At 32.3% G+C, this 22,979-nt stretch overlaps 1 protein-coding gene across 1 annotated transcript in view; it reads left to right on the forward strand.

The window, feature by feature from the left end:
• The first annotated feature begins 7,008 nt into the window (after nucleotides 1-7,008).
• Nucleotides 7,009-22,979, forward strand: part of LOC143222995 (damage-control phosphatase ARMT1-like) — a 32,812-nt gene continuing 16,841 nt past the window's right edge. The window contains exons 1-3 of the mRNA XM_076450331.1: nucleotides 7,009-7,196; nucleotides 13,328-13,433; nucleotides 17,254-17,489. Of these exons, the coding sequence (XP_076306446.1) occupies nucleotides 7,141-7,196; nucleotides 13,328-13,433; nucleotides 17,254-17,489 (398 nt within the window). The 5' untranslated portion in view covers nucleotides 7,009-7,140. The remainder of the gene's footprint in view (nucleotides 7,197-13,327; nucleotides 13,434-17,253; nucleotides 17,490-22,979) is intronic.

The following is a 22,979-nucleotide window of genomic DNA, read 5'->3' on the forward strand; positions in this document are numbered from 1 at the left end:
TGCATGGAGGACTACATTAGGGGGGGGGGGCACAAGGAACAACTGCACCAGGGTCCCGACCACTTGTAGGGTATCAATGAAAAGACATTTTGACATGTTTATGCATTGTATGCACTTGAATTTATTGTGAGGTAGGAGCCACATTCTAGTGCCCTAGGCCCCATCTGACTAAATCCGTCCCTGATTGTATGACAGAAGAAAGCTTTCAAAATGACGTAGATATTTGTTGATTCAACTGTCACCGATTTTTTGCTATTTTTTATTACAGGATGTTTATCTTGTTTCTTAAAAGGAGACTGTTGTGCTATCATTGTTATGTTATTGTTTAAAGTAGGCATTGTTTCATTCCAATTTTATTTATTTCAATAATTAAAACTTAATGTGTCCCCCTCTGGTACAGCGGTAAGTCTACGAATTTACTACTCTAAAATCGGGGGTTCGGTTTCCCTCGGTGGATACAGCAAATATTCCAATGTGGCTTTATTATAAGAAAATATACACGCCTGAATAACTATTTCCAAATTTTGCTTCGTCTGTTTTAGTTATGTCTTGAGCTTTTCTTGTCTGCTGTATTGTTGTTTTTGTCAAAGGTATTAAGACCACAGAAAAAAAAAGTCTAAAAACAAGAATGTCGGGTTAAATTATCGAATTTTTGTTTAGAAAAGTTTAATAAAAATGAAATTTACATTAAATAATAGTCCAGGAGTTTTGTTTGGTGTTACATAAGTGTTATCTGTGCTGTCCCTACAGCATGTATTGAATCCCAAAATATAATATCTTTAACATGAATCAGTCATAGGGCGGCTATTAAATGACCAAGATTTTTTTAAAAAACGGTTCTAGATTTCTTTGTCTAAAGTTAAGCACAAAGTTGTACAATGAGCTATCTGTGCTCTGCCCACCACAGTTATCGAAACCCAGTTTCTAATGTTGTAAGTCCGGAAACATACCGCTGAGCTACTGGAGGGGGGTCGATGCTAGAGAAGACATGTTTTATCCATGCAAAACCAGTTGATATGTTAAAGGGGAATAGTAACTTAAGAGGTATAATTATTTTCCTAAAATGATTATTCACCTGCGTCTGTCGTTCCGATGTTTTTAAAAAATCTTAACTGTACGTGTTGTTGAATACGTTATACTGGTACAATTTTGAGGTACAAATTAGCAAATCACATGACAAGCATAATCTACATGAAGTTGTGGGTGAAACGGCATTTATCAGAACTACAAATTAATTTTGTTTCCAGTTTTGGAGATAACGTAATGTCGAAGAAAACTGAATGCTTTTGAGAAGGGTATTTTGACGTAAAATACTCATATACTCAGATCATAAATATGTGTTCAGGTAGGAGGTTTATAACTACCACGACTGGAATACCCTTTGTGTTTGATAATAAAAGAATATAAATCAATGTAGGACATCAGAACCAGAAATTTGTTGTAGAATTCTCGCAAAGCTTCTCGAGGCCTAGCTGAGCTAGCCGTAATTGTGAAGTAGGACTGGATGGAAGTAAGCTAGCCACTGCCATCTTGGACTATTCTTTACCAACGAATAGTGAAATGAACCATCAACTGTATGTGTATACCTTTAACTGCAACAAATCTGCTATTTTATACTGGTCAGTGTATGAAATTCGAGAAAGCGATCATGGCTGGATACTTAATTTGTACCTGAAGAGTGGATACAAAGGCCAAGGTGAACTGTGCTTGCTGTCAAGCTAATGTTTGTGATAGCTTGAACCGCACAAAATTTCTGGGTTTGTTCAGAAACGAAACCAACATTGAAAGGACTTTCAGTCATACTCTTCAGGCTACCATATCTTGGTTTCCTCAACCAGTTGGAGAATGATTTGAGTATTCATACTATTCCATACAATTACACACTTGTGAAATTGCTAAACACGGTGACTGGATTAGTGTGCAATTTGAATGTTAAAACTGGTGCTGGTAAACTATCTTTCTTTACACTAGATAACTTATGGAAAGCACAAAGGGAGGAGTGGTATGGTTTGGACGTCAAAACTTTACATCATAGCATTTTGAAGGGAAAGTACATTGTATAGTTATTCTCAAGAGACATGGTCTTCAGTTAGAATATACCCATAAGTGGTAATGTGGACAGAAACGATGTGATGAAGCTACCTAATTCTACACAATTCTCTGTATTCAGGGTACTGACAAGAACGTCCAAGTTATCTACCATTTTTCTAAACTCTCTGACCAGTGAAAAGAAGGGAATAAACCTGACAAAAAACATGAATATGGAACTGAGCATTTTTTGAGCTCACGAGAGTATTTTGCGTGTTTGAAAGATAAATATAAGTAATACAGAAATAGTAAAAATGTACCATTATTGAAAGTGAAAAAAGTGAATAACACAGAAAGGAATGGCTTGGAAATAAAAGCTTAAAGACGAAAAGCTGCTCATTTTCAGTAAGAAAATACGAAAAGAAATTTCACACAAGGAAAATCCCAAGAAACTACAACACTAAATTTGGAATCAAGTCACTGACAGTTTAATGATTTGTTATTGTTTCTTTGTTAAGTGCATAGCTACAAAATGGACTATTTATGCTCTACCCACCACGGGTATTGAAATTCAGTCTTTAGTAATATAATATTTTAGGCTTCCAATTGAACCAACGAATGATGTTGTTGGATGAAACTGTTATTGGACGAGAATTATCGAAGATAGTTAACTAACAAGTAAAATACTATTAAGATATAAAGATGGAATGAACTTATAGATACTAGATGTATTTACAATCAAAATGTAAGAATGTTGGAAACTCGTATAACACATAAAGTTTCATTATCTGAGGGTCGCGGGTTCGAATCCCCGTTACCTCAAACAGCTCGCCCTTTCAGCCATGGGGGCGTTATAATGTTACGGTCAATCCCACTATTAGTTGGTAAAAGAATAGCCCAAAAGTTGGCTGTGGGTGGTGATGAAAAGCTGCCTTCTCTCTATTTTTACACTGCTAAACTAGGAAAGGCGAGCGCAGATACTCCTCGTGTAGTTTAGCGCGAAATTCAAACCAAACCAGAAAATGTATGGCGTTGTGGGTGTTATTGTATGTTGTACGACAAGAATAAAAATAACTAGCATCTTGGCAAAAATGAGGTGTGATGCGAGAAAGTTTAATTAAGCTTTTTAAGGTTGGATGTCGTAAGACAAGTTTAAGGGAACAAAATGTCGCTAAAAAAAACAAACTGTGTAGAGCTGGTTAGTGAACTTGAAAAAAATAGAACCAAACAAGATAGGGATGGAAGTGGAAATATCACTTGATCGGCTAATGATCACATAGCAGACTAAGCTGCTTCGACTATACAGTGAGGATAAAGTCTCTACATTACTGGATTCCCAACTTTATCTATCGAAACCTTGATGCTTGAATGCAACTCAACTTTCATCATTATACCCGTCCTTTAGTTAACTGTAGAATACTACTTTTATGACTACTTTACAATAATGTTAAAAATTCTTATTCTATTTGTTTTGCCAGTGAGGAAATCAATATTGTAATGAATTTTTTTTCTCCATGTAAATGCGAGACAGCTCAGTCTGCTATTGTATCATTAGTTGTATCAATTCTATTCTTATTTTGTTTGGTTCTTTTCTTCAAATTCAGTAGCCAGTCCTACATAGCATTTTTTATTTAGCGATAATTATTTCCCTAAACTTGTTTGTCTACTTCTTTCATAAGATGGCTTACGTGGGTTACTAGTTAAAGATTATTCTAAAGCTTTATAATATTTACATAGAATAGTAATAAAATAAGTAGTCAAAGATCGTGGAAACTGTTTTTCTCTATCATATATGATGATAAAATTATAGTTACTGTTAAAAGTAGGTTTATGCTGAGTTTGTTGAAGAAGGTTCATCATAAACGAAAGTGAGAAATCTCGGTTTTGGTTATTCGTCAGTTTTCGACTTTGGGATGCCATGGATAGCTAAAAAACGGCGTATTCACCGGAAATAGAGCGGTTTTCCCAAATAGCTCTTCGTATCTAGTTTCTATTGACCTGTAAATGAAAATCCAGACGACTTTATTACCTCTTTAACACAGTCATCCGTGCTGTCCCTTACATAGAGGGCGCTAGAACAATCTCAATTATGTTTCCAGTTTACGATGTTTTATTTGAACTTACAGTGACAAGACAAGTAACAGTAGCTCTTACAGATATGTTAATTATCTGGACGATAACTCTGATATAACTTTTGTAGTTGAAAATGGAAAACGCATCAAATTTTATAAGTTGAAAATGTTAGGCCTGTAAGTTAGACTTTCGATTTAGATGGACAGTTTGTTTCCGATGTATAACATATTATCCAAAAAGTATAATACAGAAGTGTAGTTCAATGAATTACGCAGTTTATTCATAGTTAATAGAATATACTAACGTTTAAGATAATCACAACCTGTGAGTTAAATACTTTTACTTTGCCCTTCAACTCAGTTAAGTAAATATCAGTATTGTAATTTCTTTTAATTACATTTAATCTTATTTCTTTTCTTAACCGTATATTTTCAACTTTAGTCTGACATAACTTTATTGAGTTTTATAGGAGGAAAAAATTTCGCTATACTTTGTGCAACTCTACGGCAACAGAAAACAAAAAGGCGAAACAAAACATGATATTTTTTGTTAAATACTGACTGACCACTTGTTTTCCAAGTCACATGTTCGTATTTTGCGAAATGACAAAAAATTGATGAGGTAAACACTAAATATGTAGTAACCTAGGCAAGCTCTCGAAATATTTATTATACAATGTGGAGCAATAGTGATCATACAGTGGTTTTGTTTAGAATATAGTTACTTTATAACTGTCACTCAGGAACAAAAAACAAGTAACTGATTTTATAATCAGTGATGTCGAGAAAACCCACTTGTAGAAGAGCAAACAACGTTTCGACCTTCTACGTAAAATATTTTCTCAACCCAAACGAGCCGTTTTTGCATATATAGTTAAATTACTGATTTATACAGGTTTCGTAATGTTTTATTTAGTATCCACCTTATACTACTAACTGTACCAACTGAGTAGTACTAATCATACTGAGTTTTTTCATGTGTTTCTCTTTGTAGGTTTTTAATGTATTTAAGCATGTACTTATATGTTACTATTTTATGTTAAAGGGGTTTTATGTATTACTTATGTATGTTAAAGGGTATTATTATTATTTATACTTCAGTATTAAAAGTACTCTTGCATTGTGTTATTGTCAAAGGACTAGTTTCCCCATATTGTGTATATGTGTATTAAAAGTAAAAGTTGTAAAAGGCTTTTCTTCCTTTCTTTTTAATTTTAACTTGTAATTTTACAACCTGTTGCTAATAGGTTTTGAAAAATTTTTCTTTATTTCTTTATTACATGATATATTGTAACTACTTGTAAGTCACTAGTTAAAGGTTTTCAAGTATTTCGCTTTCTTATATTACATATTTTTAAAGAGTTATGTCAACCACATGGCATATACCAGCTCTTAAGAACAAAGGATGTTTTTTTTGTTTTTAATTATAATTGTTGAATTGAGGATAAGTTTGAAACAGACATGAAGGAGAAAAATGTGATACGCAGGCATGTCATAGGTTTCTCTAGAATTTATTTCTTATAGAATTTTTCATTTAGTTAATTTCTATACAATTTTAGCATAAACATATTATCCGCAAAACTTTTGAATTTACCTTTTTTGTTGACTCTGTGTTTTTATTGTTCTCGATAGCAGATTAAATCTATTTTGTCCACAGAAATTTTACTGCAATTTCACCTAAATGTTGAAATATATCAATGATTGCAACGTCCTTTACTGGCTAAATGTATGGTGTCTGTATATCAGCCAGTGAATGTTCTGTGAGAATGGTCAGTCACGTGGGTACTCCTTCACGAACGATTGTATGCGAGCTTTCTATCATCCTGGAAACCTTAGCTATCTCCCTCTCTCAGTTCTACACAGCCATTTTAATGTTTAGGTCGATAGTGTTCTGTCTAAAGGTAAAAGAAGCTTCTAGCTGATATACTGAACCAGTAGAAATAAGTGTCTACATAACTACCCACACTATTTTTGTTGTTGTTTATGAATAAATATTTTGTTTATTTTTCCATCAATTGCATTTCATCTCTTTATTTTCTCACATAGACTTCAACTTTAGTCAAGTTTTCAAACATAGTTACTCCACAAATCACCATTTCAACCTAGCTTTATGAAGTAAACCTATTTCATACCTACGCCGAAATCAATTTGCTTGAGAATCCTACAGAAGCGCCACATTAAAACACAAGGTTTTATTAAATCACGAGTTTGTCATATCTGTAACAACTGGAAATCTTGTGTTTTAACATGAGACTTCAGTCTGTAAGTTTCTTTTTACATTATTAAATATACCTTTAAATAACATTAGAACACTCTTTATCGCTAACTTATCCTCAAGCAAAGTTACAGTATTGTATCTTATGAATCTCCTGAAAATTGCAATGTTGTTGTTATTGTTTTGAATTAAGCACAAAGCTACACAATGGGCTAACAACCGGATTTTAGCGTTATGAGTCCGCAGACATACCGCTCCTGAGCCACTGGGGGCGAAAATTGCTATGAAGCCCACATGATAGATTCCAGTGTGTTAGGTTTATGAAATAAATTTCCATCAGCGTTAGTGGAAACTGACACTTAACAAAGAGTTCTGAAAAGGAACCAACAACTTCCACTGAAAATAAAGGAGTGTTTAAATTTTACTTTTATCTGTATAGATTGTGCAGAGAAGTCTTGAAGGACCAAATGGACCCTTGTTATTTGCGCTGTTTTACATTGTAGTTTAGGAATGGGCATTCTCAACGTTACTAATATTATAAGGCATTCATTTAATAAAATATATGCACATCTCAGTGCTCACTGAGTTAATTCAACAAAAATCTCATGTTCTTTATTTAATTGAAAAAATATGTTATTAATACTACGGTATTTGAGTTTAGATCACCGATAGATGGCTTAAGATAAATTTCCTCTTGTGTACCGAAATAAAAAAAATTATGCCACTGTCGAGTGAGAGAAGTTTTCAAAGAACGGAAAATAAGTGTAGAAGGTTTATGTGGTGTTGTGTGTTTTTTTTTAATTTTCTTTCATTTCATATTGGAGAATGGATTGCAGAGAGACATCATTTCTTCCTCCTCCTTTGTCCGCTCAAGATATAACGTAAGTAAACTAATTACTGTTAAATTTTAAAGTTATTCATTCCTACTCCTGGCTAACAAAGTTTAATGAAAAATTAAACGATGGTATAAGTAAACGTTACCGTAAAGTAGAATGTACAAATTTCAGTAGAACTTTCGAGTTCTAGTAGAAAGTATTTAACTTTGAAGTAACTTGCAACGTTATAAAAGAAATAGACGAAAAAATGTCTGTTTGCAAGTTATGTGAATAAAAATTGCTAGTATTAGAATTATTAGTAGATGGATCAGAATGGATAAGACTGTCTGATATTATACCCTTTATAGAACCAACCGGCGCTGGTTAATATTATGCGATATTAACTTGTATTTCAAAAAAATACTGTAATTGCTTACAGTTGTAACATGTGTTACTGTGGTATTAATTTTCTCTTGTTAATATTTAGCCATAGTCTAGGCTTTAGCAAAGTGCAGACTGAAATCATCATTATTATAAGTTTAACTCTACATTCTATATATATGTTGTATATTTAAGTTTTGAACCTGGGAGCTATAGTTAAGACAAACACTTTTCTTGTTGCTTTGCTATCTGGTGTTCTTAATAGTTCTGGCTATGATTTTAGTAGTTTTCTCTCTCTCACTTTTGATATTGTCTTCTTTTTATAATTTTTCTAGGTTTAAATTGTCTCATTGATTTATGTTAGCTCTTTCTTATTTTGATAAAGTGCTTTCCAACTTTTGAGTAGTTTTATGTGTTTTGTTTTTATCAGTGTCCTTACTGTCAACTCCAGTTAGTCATTATTGTCTCACTTTTTTCTCTTCAACAACTATCTCTTCCTTGATCTTTCAGGTGAAACTTGTAGTACCTTTGAAAACTAAGTGATTAAGAAAGGGGGAAGCTTTGTACAACTACTATTTCAGCAAGACTTTATTACTTTCTGATTTCTTCTTGGTCACTTTTTTCATTACTGTATTTTCTGTCACCAGCATTCTATTCTCGGTGGTATTCATTATATATTCCTTCACAACAGTAGTCTATCATTGTTAATAAAGTTATTTCTAGGAATTTATGTAAGTGTAATGAGATTCTTGTACATAAAGGAAAAGTAACTCATAGTGATAACTGTTAAATACTGCAAAAACATGAACAGGGGTCACAAATTGTAATTAAAAGTTTGATTTTGCATAAAGAATTTATTCTTCATTTCAATAATTTCCAGTTTTGTTCTAAGTCATTCTGAATGGAATAGAATTCTTCAAGACAATTTCAAATTTACCAGGAAGTCAATACATTTCGTTAAAGTTGTTCTTTCTTCCTAACAGTTAACAAAGTGGTTCTTATTCTGTTGTGTTTTCCTAAGGTTCTTTCATTTTTGAAGAAAGATTTCTTGCTCCAAGTCATTATATCCACATTATCTTTCACTATAGTTTATTTCTTAAGAGATCCAAGTTTTCAAGCCATTCTCTGATCACAAGCCTGAGGTTAGCCTTTGTTTTCTCATTTAATTTCCATTTATTGCTTTGTTTGTCACAGATTATGAAAGGGAAACAGTGATAAAATGTCAATAAAAGCAATCAATACTGATCTTCATAGGACTGAATCTTTCTCTAATTCAAGCTATTTTAAAAATAGCATAACTCATCATTATATTCCAGTAACATAGATTAAAGATTCTTCAGTTGCATCCATTCCTAAGTGACAGTTTATTTTGCCTTATATTCAACCAATATCAGCCTGTTGAAATTTAGGATATTCTTTATCGTCTCCAGAGATATAAGAGTAATTGGAATCTGTTATTGGTTATCTATCTAAGCAGATTAATGAAATGAATAAGAGGTTTTGTAATGAGATAATGAATTCATTAGCTTATGATGTTTTAATTATAGAAGATTTAATTTTATATAATTGTATGTGAGATTTTAGTGTCAAACAGTGAGGTGATAAGCTGTAGAAGATTGTTCAAGATGATTTTCTTCATCAAGTGGTTTGGGAACATACAAAAGAATTCCATTTTAGATTTATTACTAACTTCCAAAGTGGATGTGATTGAGGGAGATAGAAGTGGGAGAGTATTTGGATAATTAATCATTTTACAAATAGATTTGAAATAGTTTTATATAGGGAGAGAGTTATTTGGTTCTAAATTTTGGCATAGCTTATTTTGAAGGAAAAAGACAGGAATTGCTACTTACTGATTGAGACACTAATTAAAATAAAGATGCTTGTCAAATTTGGAGGGCTTATAAAGATAAATTATGGGATATTCAAGATAAGTATGTTCCACAGGGGAAATAAAAGTGTGGCTGTAAGTAATCAATTGATTCTGTCAAGCCACTTCACTAAATGCTCAATGTTTTTGATGTGCCAGTCAATTTTTTAAAGTCATGTATTCTTGAATGAGTCTTGAATACAACTCCATTTTGAAAATTTGTTTTACTGCAGGTTAATGCAAGTTCAGATGCTTTACTTTTATGTCATCACCAATAGTCATTTTTGGTATATTAATTATTAAGAGGGCATTCAGGACTATTATATTTTTTGTGCCTTTACACAAAAAAACAGAACATGTTTCTTGTATCATACAAAAGTCAATTTTCTGTATACCGTAAAAAGTCATCCTAACAGCTAGTCACTGAAAGGCAGAGAACCCTTTTCCTACCACAAACCTGTTGTACAGTTCCAAATGCCAACAGGTGTTGAACTCACATTTATGGTCTGTTGTGCCCTAGCCACCCTACATCAGGGGTCCTATTATTTCTGTGCTTTTTTGTGTATCGGGGGAACTTCTAAGTTCCATCCCTTTATGTTTTGGTGACACATTATTAAAGGGCACAGAGTACACCTGGCTCAGAAATGGTGCAGTCTCCCACTGGTGTGTTGTTTTCAATTTCTTATTGCACATCATGGTTTTTTTTTGGGTGCTTCCTAAAGGGATATCATCTCCTTACTGGCCCTCTACCAGTTTAATGTGGGATTTTAGCTTTTTGTGAAAAGAGAGAGCATATCAGAAATTAACATTTTTTAAAAACTGATGAGATATTTCTGATAGATACCTGCTCTCACATTTCTCTCCACTTACACTGTAAATTTATTTGGTTAGTTATGACCAATCTCAAAGTGATTAATATGTGATTAGAGAGGGTGCAACTTGTGATAGGGGTAATGATGTATTCATATCATTAGTATGCTGTAATAAATGGGAGTAACAAGGCTGGAGAAATATTGAGAAAACATTTACTCTTTAATGTTAAAAACTATTTCTTTTGTATTAATAGGAATTTATTAAGAAAAACAGGTTTTTACATCATATGAAGTTTACCAGTGTTTTCTATCTTCTTCCTGAAACTTTGTATCTATTAAACTTTGATTTCCTATGACCTTAAAACATTTTGAATTTAACTCTGTTACTTTTGGTTGCCATCATCTCTGTTTCATGAGCAATCAATTAAAATTTTTTTATAATGCTTCCCAACACATTTTCATACATAACATTTCTGCTTTTATTAAAAGCATTTTAGAGTATAGTGTCACATCTGACTGAATATAATCTTCCATGTGTATGACAAATAGCACATATTATTAGATGCATATGTATGTCCAACCATATACATGTGGTAACACTTATCATACAAAGGAGAAAGAATAGTATAAAACTTTTCCTCATTCCTTTGCTAAGATGGCTTAATCAACAGAATAGTACTTCATGTTTTGTACTTAGTTTTACATGTTATGTTTCTCCCTTTTCTACTAAACATGTTCATCAGTTACATATACATAATATTTTACATTTAGAATATTGTTACCTCCAGGTCCTATGAGAGAAATTGACAGAGTTAATGGTTTTATTGTATATAAACAAATATACACATGCAATTTTACCAATCACAATATGCAATATAGCAGCATAAATCTAACAGAACTGTTAGAAAACTAATAGATACAATTCATTTATTCACAGTAAACGGCCTGGTTAATTTATCCAGTTCAGGCTAAAATCATGGTTGTCTTTGCTTTTATAACTACTAACTGCCACTTTGGTCACCATTTTGATTTTGGAAACTCTTACCGGAGAGAACATTTGGCTACTGAATGTATATAATGATGCAAATATTCATACAGGCTACTTAGCTAGAGGCCAAACTACCAAGAATGTGCTTTTAGAAGTTTAGTAGTTAAGGTTAAGAGTTTATCAGGTAATAAGGTAAGGTAAAATTCAGTATCCTGTTTTTTAAAACTTTCCATAATTTTCTTAATGATGCCTATTTCATCATTTCTCCCTGTATATTGAATGGATTTGGAATAATTCAATGAAGTTTAATGTATTTGGGATTCCTTACAACTAGCAACTAACTGAAATACTCTGGAAACTTTTGGTACATTTGTTCTCATTCTCAGAATTATATTTTTGCCATTTGACTTGCTGGTCTAGATGTGTATTTTTTATGCACAATGGTACAAATGCTATTAAGATATATCTTTAAAATTTCAAGACAAACAATCTTTGTTTGTAAAGATCTTTCCTAATAATGAAAATGTTTATATTTTAAGTACATGGGAAGTGATTGATCTGTAATGTAGTGTGTATGAATATTACCAAATTTAGTGGGCTCCAATATTCTGTTAGATTGCTTTCATAGCTTCTCGGATGTTCAACAGTTTTGTTTAGATATGCCTAAATTTTATCTTCATACGTACTTAATTTATCTATGCATAATTTTACTTTTGGTACATACTGAAGTAGCCTAGTATACACTTTTATTGAATTGATTATATTTTTATGCATATGATAGTGAATTATGTTTAGTATGAAATACTATTCTATGTTGATTAGAATTAATAGTTGTGTTTGTTACAAGTATAATGGCTGCAATTACATATATAGCCAGAGCTATATTGTCAGTTGTTGGTAACAAGTGAACCAGAATGTAATTTTTGTGGTGCCTTCTAATCCATGATGACAAGAAAACTCACTTGTAGTGAAAAATATATATGTAAAAATGGCTGGTATGGGTTGAGAAAGCACTATGTAGAGGAGCGAACAACTGACGATGACTGAAGAAAGTCGAAATGTTCTTTGCTTCTCTACATGGTGCTTTCTCTACACATACCAGCCAGTTTTACATATATGGTGCATTCTAAATTATTAGTAATTATGATCATAGAATATAGTTAGTATGTGGTATTATTATTGTAATTTAAATAATTAAAGGAATTACCTTGCTATTCAAATTAAAGTTTATCAGTTTTAATTTTATATGGAAATAGTAACATGTGTAAATGTAAGTAGTTTGTGGTAGATTTGAAGATGTAATAGGCTTAATGTTATAAGGAAGTCTAAGGTTATGATGATTATTTGTTAAGTTATATGGTTATAATAATAATATATTCATTTAATTTGGTGTCTGAGCATTTTAGGAATTCATTTCAAGAAACCAACTTTTAGAAAAGTTTAAAAAAGGGTAAAGTGTTATTTTTTCTTAATTTTAAGTAAAATTTAAGAAGAGTAGTATTATTATTTTTCTTAACAAGCTCATAATTAATGTGATCATCATCTTGAGTTATGTTTCCATCTAGTGACTGTTGAAGATGAGGAATGTTGCTTAAATCTTCATGATTAGAAACTGAAAAATAGCAACATTTACTAAACTGACTGTTTTATAACCATCAGTAATATGCCTATCTTTGTATCATTCCTCAAGGCTTCAGTTCCAACAGTTTGTCTACCTTTACTGTATTAAGTAAATCTTTAATGATAATTCGTATATTTTGAGCAAACATGTTTTTAACATGGAAGTAATAAGAAAAGGACAATTTACTTATTCATGGAATTTGAACATATTGGACTTGTGTGAAATAACTATTTTAATATTTTTGGAAAAGAGAGAGGTGAAGTTTCCATGTACAGCTGCTTTAATTTTTTTTTACCCTTTTATGGATTCTATTCTTTATATTTAAGAAAGTTAAACAAAATATGAAAAAGTTGTATTAATTATGTTAGTAATATGTAAGCTGCTCTAGCTCATTAGTTTATAAGACTCTTGTGGACTTCTTTCCAATGACCAGATAAATTTCTTCATATGTTCAAGATAAAAATATTTAATGTACATATGATTATTCTTGAATGTTTGTTTCAAAATAGTTTTGTTTTTTTTCAGGAGTTTCGCATACAAAACAGTGAAAGACAGGTTACCGGTGATATTAACAAAGGTGATTGATTTGCTCTTCAGAGAAAGAAACAATATTGCAAACACATATGGAGAGGTAGTTTTTGATTTTCTAGCATATGATAATTAACATATCTAGAAATACTTGTACTGTTAAGAGATAGTGCAGATAGCTCTCATGTAGCTTTGCACAAAATTCAAAAACAAACAAAACAACCAAACAGTTAAGAAATACATACCATAATTATACATAGCCTTCTTCCCTAGGTCCATATCTTGTATGTTACATCTTACATTTCACATTACTTTTTCAAGCATAATGTATTCTATGTTTTCATTTGATACCTGAAATGTATAATCCATAGGAATGTAAAGCTTGAAGTTTTAGTAAGGAGCAAAGCAACTTTGTGTGCTAATATATACATATATTTATTTGTTGTTGTTTCTTAAATCAATGCCCTTGCTTTAGATGGTGTTTCCTATAGTGACAAGTGTTCATTAAGTAAAACGTGTGACTATTATAGTTAAGAACTCTAAAGGACAAATGTCTGTATGATAGAAATCTTGTCTGTAATTTTTGAACAAATATGTTAACAGTTATTGGAATTACCTTAAACTTTGTATGAATTACCATAAAATATATATGCACAATATTGAACTTACTTATTACCATATCTTTATACAGTAAGTCTTTCTACAGTGTGGGTTTGTTATAACTCTTTCATCTTCTGTCAATTTATAGATTTAATGCTTTGAACTGTCAGTGTAGTGTATATATCTTCATGAAATTTGGCAGTTTTTAGTTGATATTACAAGTCTTTTACAAACAAAAACATATTTTTAGTGAAGAATTTGTAACAAAGTTTTGTCCATTAATATAAGGTGTATTTTTAATAGTCCATGCACAAAATAGTTTTCATGTTAAAATTAAAAATACGTACTTCCTCAAAAAAAAATCTCAAATTTCCTTTATGTAATCCTAAAACTTCCTGAACAATTCTAAACATTTTTCTTAGTAAAACTTTACATTTTATCTGTTATTGTGTCTACTCAATATGGGATTGGTCAATTTGATTAACCTCATAAATGTAAAAAAAAAAAAGAAATAAATCTGAATTGTTTTTTTTCATTACAGAATAACTTCAGATAGTAACATGAAACTACATTCATTTATCCTTTGCAGCTTTAAGCTTGTAATAGTATACATTTATTTAAAATTACATTTTGTAATTAAATTATGCACTAAAAACATGCAAGAAATAAAAAATTCCCTAATTCTCAAAATGTTTCTGATTTTCCATTTATGCAACAAGAGCCATTACAAATTCATTGAAGCTAGTCGTTAACATTGTCACAGGAATAAACCATGTTTCGTAAGTAAAATTAATATATATTTGTTCAGAACAAATATAATATAATACATCATTTGATAAATGCAAAAATTGACTTTCTATTAGTTATAAATGATATGTAATTAAACATAAGAAAGAACTATTAATAAGTCATAAAAGAGAGTATGTGGCAAGTAGGTAGGGCAGCATGGGTTTGACAGCTCTGGAACCAAAATTGAAGGCTATAATAATTATGGTTTGTCTTGGCATTAATGATTGTACAGTTCAAAATATGTGTAATGTTCTTTGTTAAATATGTTTAGTTTTCTGATAAATAGGGGTTGATCACAGCATAGCTTCTGAGGCCTATAACACACTGACTGTCTATTACTGTCTTTTGGTTAACTGCTTTTATATATGAATCATGTGAGTTTCTCGAAGCTTCAACAACATTGGGAAACAAGCTAACATTTTCATGAAACAAAAGTTGTTGATTCTTACTCTCAAGAATCTTCTAGAAATTTATAGAACAGGTGAGACTTGCATAATACACAGCCAACAATGTACATCAGATGCAAAAATAAAACTATACTGAAACAAGTGTACATATTAAAATAAATGTATTACCACTAATAAATGCGAAACAACCAAAACAATCGTGTAACAATATGGGAAATTCAGGGTTATTTAAAATATTGTTTTATAGAATTAATAGCTTCAAATTTATGGATTATTGGCTAAGATTTTATGTTACACTAATTGGTATAAGATAAACAAAAAGTAGTTTAATACAAATCTTGTAAATAAGACCAAAAAATTGTGATGTGCAGTAAGGGATACCTGTAAGGATAGAAATGAACAATCTCCAGCTTCCTGAGATTCACTTCATTCCCCTCCACATGTCTAAGTGATCAGTCTAAGTTCAGTGCCATGTAGTTAATTTATTTTTGCCATTTTTTGTTTCCTTTTATAATTACCCTTAACTAGCAGTATGGAATTGAAATTTAAAATGTCTACAAGTATTAGTGAATCAGAAAAAAGTCACAAAGTTATGACATTAGCTGAGAAAGTTCAGATCCTTGATGAATTACAAAGCAGAATGAGTATAGAGCATCCATAAGCTGGGAATATGGAGTGAATGGGTTTTCCATAGGTACAATTTGGAGGAGTGAAGAGAAAATCTGTGCAAGTGTTAAGGCTTCATCTTCTATAAATGCTAAAGTTTCTCAAGTGCCCAGAAAAATCCATTTGTGGAAGAAATGGAGAAATTATTGAATGTGTGGATCAGTGAACAAGTAAACAAAAGTGGCTCTGTCATTGCAAGCATAGCTATATGTAAGAAAGCCCATTGTTTGTATAAATACATAGTCTCTGATGAGGGAGGAAGTGCTGCAAATACCTATGCATTTCAGGCAAGTAAATGCAGGTTTGCCAAATTTAAGCGGTGCTTCAAGCTGTGGTTCCTTGAATTCATAAAGGAAAAAGGATATGCCTCTCATCAGGTGATTAATGCAGGTAAGAAAGGAATCTTTTATATGAAGTTTGTTAACAGGACATGTATCACCTCGGTGAAGAAGGTAGCATGTGGGTTTAAGGTCTTTAAGGATAGGCTTTGTTTTTTTTTCTGTGGGAATGCATCAGGTGACTTTAATTGTCACTGTATTGCTCTACAAACTTACTCACATTAAAAGACTAGAACAAGCAACATTTTCTTGTTGTGTGATGTTCAAATAAAAATGCTAGTGTGCTACTCAATGACTGGTTGCAAAATAATTTTGTGCATAAGGTTAAAGAATACCTGGCGAAGAAGAACCTTGATTTGAAGGGTTTTTAGTTTTTGAGATAACATGCTCACCCCTTCAGCTGTGGGGGCATTATAATGTGATGGTCTGTTCCACTATTTGTTGGTAAAAGAGTAGCCCAAGAGTTGGCAATGGGTGATGATGACTAGCTGCCTTCCTTCTAGTTTTACACTGCTAAATTAGGGATGGCTAGTGCAGATAGCCCTCATGTAGTTTTGCATGAAATTGAAAAAAAAACACAAAAAATCTTCCAAATAATAGTAAAATGAATAGACATTACTAAATTTATAGTTCTTTCCAATCCATGCCACTTGCATCCAAAAGCAAACCATACTGTGTAAACATTAAGTGTTTTTAAACAGAATATCAAGTCGGTTGGCAAGAACCATTGCACATGTGTTATGCACCCAAAATATACTCAACAATTTGTTGTACAACTTGAAGTACAAACTCAATTATTTATTATACACAGTGTGTACAACCTTGTTGGAGTATATCCTTAAGTCACCTTCACATAATGTCTGCTTGTGCATAACTCATGCCAGATGATAGATGCAAACTCAAAAAACCACATGGTTGTAACTGGATGGCTGTGACTGAAAACTTACATATAGGAGTAAAAAGAGGTCAAGTAGAATAGAGTGATTGATTTCAAAAAGTAACAGTTAATTTAATACATTTTTATAGGACGATAGTTTATATTCAAACAATTTATTAATTTTTACCAAGCACGTTCATTAAAATTACATTTTGTGGAGAGCTAAGTTTTGTATACTTTATTTAGGTCGGAAAAGAAGAAGGCAAAGAAGTAACTGGAAAATTCTCTATGTTACGTAATGAAATGCAAACCAACAAGCCTCTCAAACTTCTTGAGGGTAAGAGATCAGATGTAATAATATGGAACGACTATTTTAGGAAACAAACTGAAGAAATGAAGAAAGAACCTCGATGGTTTGAATCTGCGTGGCTGTATGTAGAATGTTACATGTACCGGAGAATACAAGATGCCTTTGACTTGACGTAAGTCATTTTTTCTAAGTTTTTAGCAATGTTTTGTAGAATGATAACTGATTATAATTCCAAATAACAGAAGTTTACTCAAGCATAAACTGATTATAGGCAGGTGATAGTTTTTATTTTACCTATATGTATATATCTTTTTCTCTTGTCCATTAAAAACTAGTGTAACTAAAGATGCCCAAGAGGCATTTAATTGTTTAAATAATAATGGTTGTTTTCAGAGTGTAGTTTTACATCTTCTTTTTCACTGTATAATGAAATATTCTGAAATCTTTGTTAATAATGTTTACCAACTTGACTGAATCAAGTTTTAGGTTGGTAAAGCTTTGTCTGTATAAGATTAATCTTTCTACTTTAGGCTTAATCTTTTAATTGCTATTGTGTAATTATTATGATATTTCTTGAGGAAGGATTATAATTTTAAAAAGGGTTAAATTTATTGCAATAATAAGTGTTTTAGCAATTTACCTGCAGTCTGGGTCTTTAAAAGATCTTAGTTGCCATTAGTGTATAAAAAAGATTGTGTAAGATATAAAAAATACCAAAATTCTAAAATGGAAATGTTCACAAATTTATATGAAATGTAATTGCATTTTAAAATCAGTGATAAAGAATTTTACTCAAAAGATCAATGAATTCTTAATTCAAACCAGTAGCAGCTTGTGCTGGTTGGATTCTAAGGTTAGTGGTGGTTCCTTTTGCCTTACTACTATTTTTTGTTCCTTTTCTGGCCAAATATTGGACCTTCATTATTGGGCCCACACAATGTGGATAAAGCACCTTGTATTTTGTTTCTCAGGCACTTTTAATCTTGTGGCAGATTATTTTTTCAAATTCCAACCACATTTATCTCTTAGAGTGGTTTCTCAATCATCAGGTTTCAGATGGTTTTGCAACCTTTAGGGTACTTCTCATTTGGATGCTTTTGCTGTGTTGCTCTAACTTCAAGCTCATTCTTTTTTGGTCTGTTTCATCATTCTCAGACCTAGGGAATGGATTTTTCTCAGTCAGAATGAACCAGCTGGTTCCCTTTACTATCCTTTCAGATTTGTTGACCTCATTGTGATATGGTTTTTCCAGATTGACTTTTCTTATTCAAAACTTTAGCAGATCATGACAATCATTCTTTCTTATTGACAATTTCTCTTCTGTCCACTTCCATATTATTCCTGTTTTGCTTCACATACACTTCTGTGTCCATTATGAGCTCTTCCTTGCTACATTGCCTGCATGGCCTCCTTTAGTGACTCTCAATTCCACCTTTATCTTTCTTCTGATTTTTGATTGTTAACTGCTTCTGTTGGTCTATTCTTTCCTGTCTTTTTCTCCCCAAATTTTGTTCCAGGTGTCTTTGTTTAAGAATGGGTACCCTCAATTTCTCCTGGAGTCTCACCTCTATTATCCATTGAAGGAAACTCATCAGTCAGTCATGTGGTCTGTTCCTCATACATTCATCTCCAAACACCTTTATTAGGTGAAAGTTTTATCCTTGTCAGGGTATTACCCTCCATCTATTGCCACTTTTCAGTATTCATTGCATCTGTAACTGAGTAAGTTATCTTTTCAGCATATATTTTTTTCCTCCAGGGGCATGTCCTATTTTTGAATCCCATTCAGTGGTAAGCATTCTGTATTCAGGTATGCTTCCTATACCTTGCATCCACATTGTATGTCCATATGGTATGCTCAAGTCCAATAACATATACTGTTGAGATGGGGTAATTCACAAAGTTTTTTATTGTGATATATTTACTTGTGTGGGCAAAAAAAGAAATGGATAGCTGTCCATTACTCCCATTATTTTGATTGAATAAATCAGGGGTGATCTGCTTTTCAAGATAGGATTTCTATGGTTATCCATTGCATTGTCTCTGGTGTTAACGTTCCTCTAGACCTGGGGTCGGCAACCTCTATATTCTATTCTTTGTTCCAGTCCTTTCACCTGTTCAATGTGGGATCCTAGCTATACATGTGAGAAGAGGTAACGTACCATATCAGAGGTTATAATGTTCCTATACTGAAAATATATTTGTGATAGGTATTTACCTTGTCTCACTTCCTACCATTTCTCCCCATCAAAAACTTGTGCTTCCATTGTTTGACTAATCTTGAAGTGATAGTTCAGTAAAATTGAACATGTGTCAGAAGGTTGTGTCACACTTCTTTTTATGAAGGGTTGTTGCATGATGATTTACATGCAATATGCAGCTGAACCATGTTGATTGTGGGGTACATGCAAGTTAAAGGCTTATGGCATGCAAAAAAAAAATTGTATATAGAGGGTAGTGCTGAACAAGAGCAGCTATACGTGTGAGAGAGTTAAGTACCTATTGAAATGCATTTTTAGTAAATAGGTAAATATTAACTTTTAGAATATTCAAGTTTGAATAACTAGCATCAGAATTGCTGTGCTGGTATATAGTCTTAGGCATGTTATCAATGGTCATTATTAAGGTCAGAGAGCAACACTCCAAACTGATTCACTGCATGGTTCATGGTTATGAGTAGCATGCATTTGGGTTGCAAATATCAGGCTTCAAAATACACATTGTTTCTTCAGGGGATGCATAATTCAAAAAGCAGAGTCCGTATTCTATTTCACTTCTGAACACTTATCAACAAGAAGGAAGACCTGATTGTATGCTATTTGACGATAATACAAATGAAAACTAGTTACATAAACATATGTGGCATACATTTTGTTACTAGGAAACCCTAACAACTAGAAACCATTGGTTTGTATTCGAATGAGATTTAACTTTGCTAGAAACCTAATGAAAAATAAGAGAAAGTGCATGACTGTAGAGCATCAAGCTGGTTTGAAACATCATCAATGTGTTGGTGAATGACTTGTTACCAAAAAATATATCATGCAACACTACTAAAATAAAAGTAGTAAGTTTATGAAGTATATAACTAACAAAAAGTAATGTTAATATTAAACCTTATGTAAACCTTATAGCTACTGTAATCTTGTATGTTTGCTCTATGGAAAGACATTAGAACTTGATGTAAGTCACTGAAAAGTAATACATTTGGAAGTTTTTATGAATTGCAGTTTGCAGTTATAAACATAACTCTCAGTTGGCATACATGGCAATATGTTGGTTAATAAAAATAATAATCTATGTGTTTTAATATAAACAATCACACCAATAATTTCAAAAATTGTGAAACTTTTGTTAACTTTATTATAGCTCTCACTCCATTTAAGAGTACACATCATAAAAAAATGTATAACAATTATTTTTGGTAGTGCTCTGAAATGTATGGAAGAGATATGCATTTTGCATGCAATTACACATGTATATCACATTAAAATAATCACTGTTGACATTTAATTAGCATTTAACAACAATTAAACTTATTTCTAATGAGGTTGGAGTTACAAAATGTAATTTAAATGTAACTGACAAGGAAGTTTCATTTAACTGGTGTTCAGTTCACATTTAGCAAGCATTGAATAGGTTTTGTTCGTAAGGGTGTCCAGTTAATATACAGGGTGTTCGGAAAGTCACTGTGTAGTTTTGTCTGTTAATAAATATATAAGTGCACAGTGACTTTCTGAACACCCTGTATTTCTATTTGTATAATTTTGACACCAACATATGTCTAAAAGATAATTTCACAGTAAACACTTTACTGAAGACAGGATTCTTTTTCTTACTGAAATAGATTTAAGTGTTTTAAATGTTAATTATCAATAAAGAGTAAATTTGATGTAAATATTAATAACATGTCCAGTAAATGTTTACTAATGTAATTTAAAGCATTACAATTACTTTTAGTTGTTTTGACATTTGTTTGCACATTATCAAGAATGATGACCTTCTTTATATGTGGTTTCTGCATCTTCTGAACACTCTAGATGACAGAAAGACTTGGTGACATTTTTTTATTATTGTAGTTTCTTGGATACTTCCCTCCTAACCTTTATTGCCAATCGAAGACTCATTCTACTACCTTTTTCTTTGAAGTGATGCAGAATAACTTCTTTAAGAGTGGGCAAGATTTAGAAAATAAAGCATTTTCTTTCAAATTTCTCCAAGATTTTTTTATTTTACAGTGATGGAGGTATTTTCAAAATCAATAAAACAAGAGGACTGGTTCCTTAATATTGTTGCTGGTGTTTTGCATATAATGCTAAAGGAACTGAACAAGTGATTTTCTGAGTAGGTTGAGAACCTTCATTGTTATCAGTGTGTTGTACAGTAGTTCTACTGGATACTTCTTCAATTGGTTAAGCATCAACACTATTTCCTTTTTTCAAAGTACCATCAATGATATTATTTCTTAAAGCAGATTTAACTTCTGATTCTGGAGGATCATATTTTTACCAAACAAAACCACAGTTTAGATCCAGAACACCAGCTGTGAGATAAATTGTTTTGCTATAAAGCTGTCCGTTTTCACAGACCAAAGCCAGTCTCATATTCCATCACTGGTTCTTATATAAATATACATTTTTATTATTTAATCATTTTATGTTTCATCCTATAGATTATAGATCAGTGGTTCTTAACCTGGGTTCAGCGGAGGTCAAGACACATACATTGTGTGTGTGTCCATTCCATTCACCCCACTCGTATCATTCGTGATGTCATGCTCCACTGGCCATCACTGGCTGCAGCTGATCACATCACATCATTTGGCCTTAATATCTGTGCTGCAGGGAAGTTCGTGCGCTTATCAGTGGACTTGTGATTGTAGTAATTGTGTGTCATTTGTGATTTTTTCCTAATCTTTCAATCCCTTCACACTAACTATGTTGAGCAAAAACAGAAAGTGGTCGGACGAATACGTACAATATGGATTCATGTGTATAATGGAACATGATGGGAGTCAGCGTCCTCAATGCATGACTTGCAATGCCAAGTTAAGCAATTCAAAGTTTAGCACCGGCAAAACTAAGAGAACACTCCCTAAAGCTGCATGGAGATGGAAAATACAAGAACACAACGCTTGCTGAATTCAAGGTAAAGATAGCCAGGTTCAATAAAAAGGCTACTTTGCCTGTTCTCAGCTTTGTACCCATCGACAAACTGATCCTCACAGTATCGTACAAAGTTGTGTACTTGATTGCATAGCAGGGCAAACCACACACCATTGGTGAAGCGCTTGTAAAACTAGCTGCGTTGAAGATGGCGAATATCATGCTGGGAAAAGCTGCTGAAAATAAGTTATCCCAAATTCCTCTTTCAAATGATACCATCAGCAGCAGAATAGATGACATGAGTGATGACATCTTGGCTCAAGTAGTTGCGGATCTGATTTCAAGCCCAGCAAAATTCAGCCTTCAACTCGACAAGACCACTGACATTTCCAATCTAAGCCAGCTTGTTGTATTCATGTGCTATGTGAAGAATGATGAGATAACAGAAGATTTTTTATTTTATAAGCCTCTTTCAACAACAACTAAGGCAGCCAATGTGAAGAAACTTGTAGATGACTTCTTCGGAGACAACGATCTTTCGTGGGATATGGTTTCTG

Source organism: Tachypleus tridentatus, chromosome 8 (assembly GCF_004210375.1).
Source record: "Tachypleus tridentatus isolate NWPU-2018 chromosome 8, ASM421037v1, whole genome shotgun sequence".
Lineage (NCBI taxonomy): Eukaryota > Metazoa > Arthropoda > Merostomata > Xiphosura > Limulidae > Tachypleus > Tachypleus tridentatus.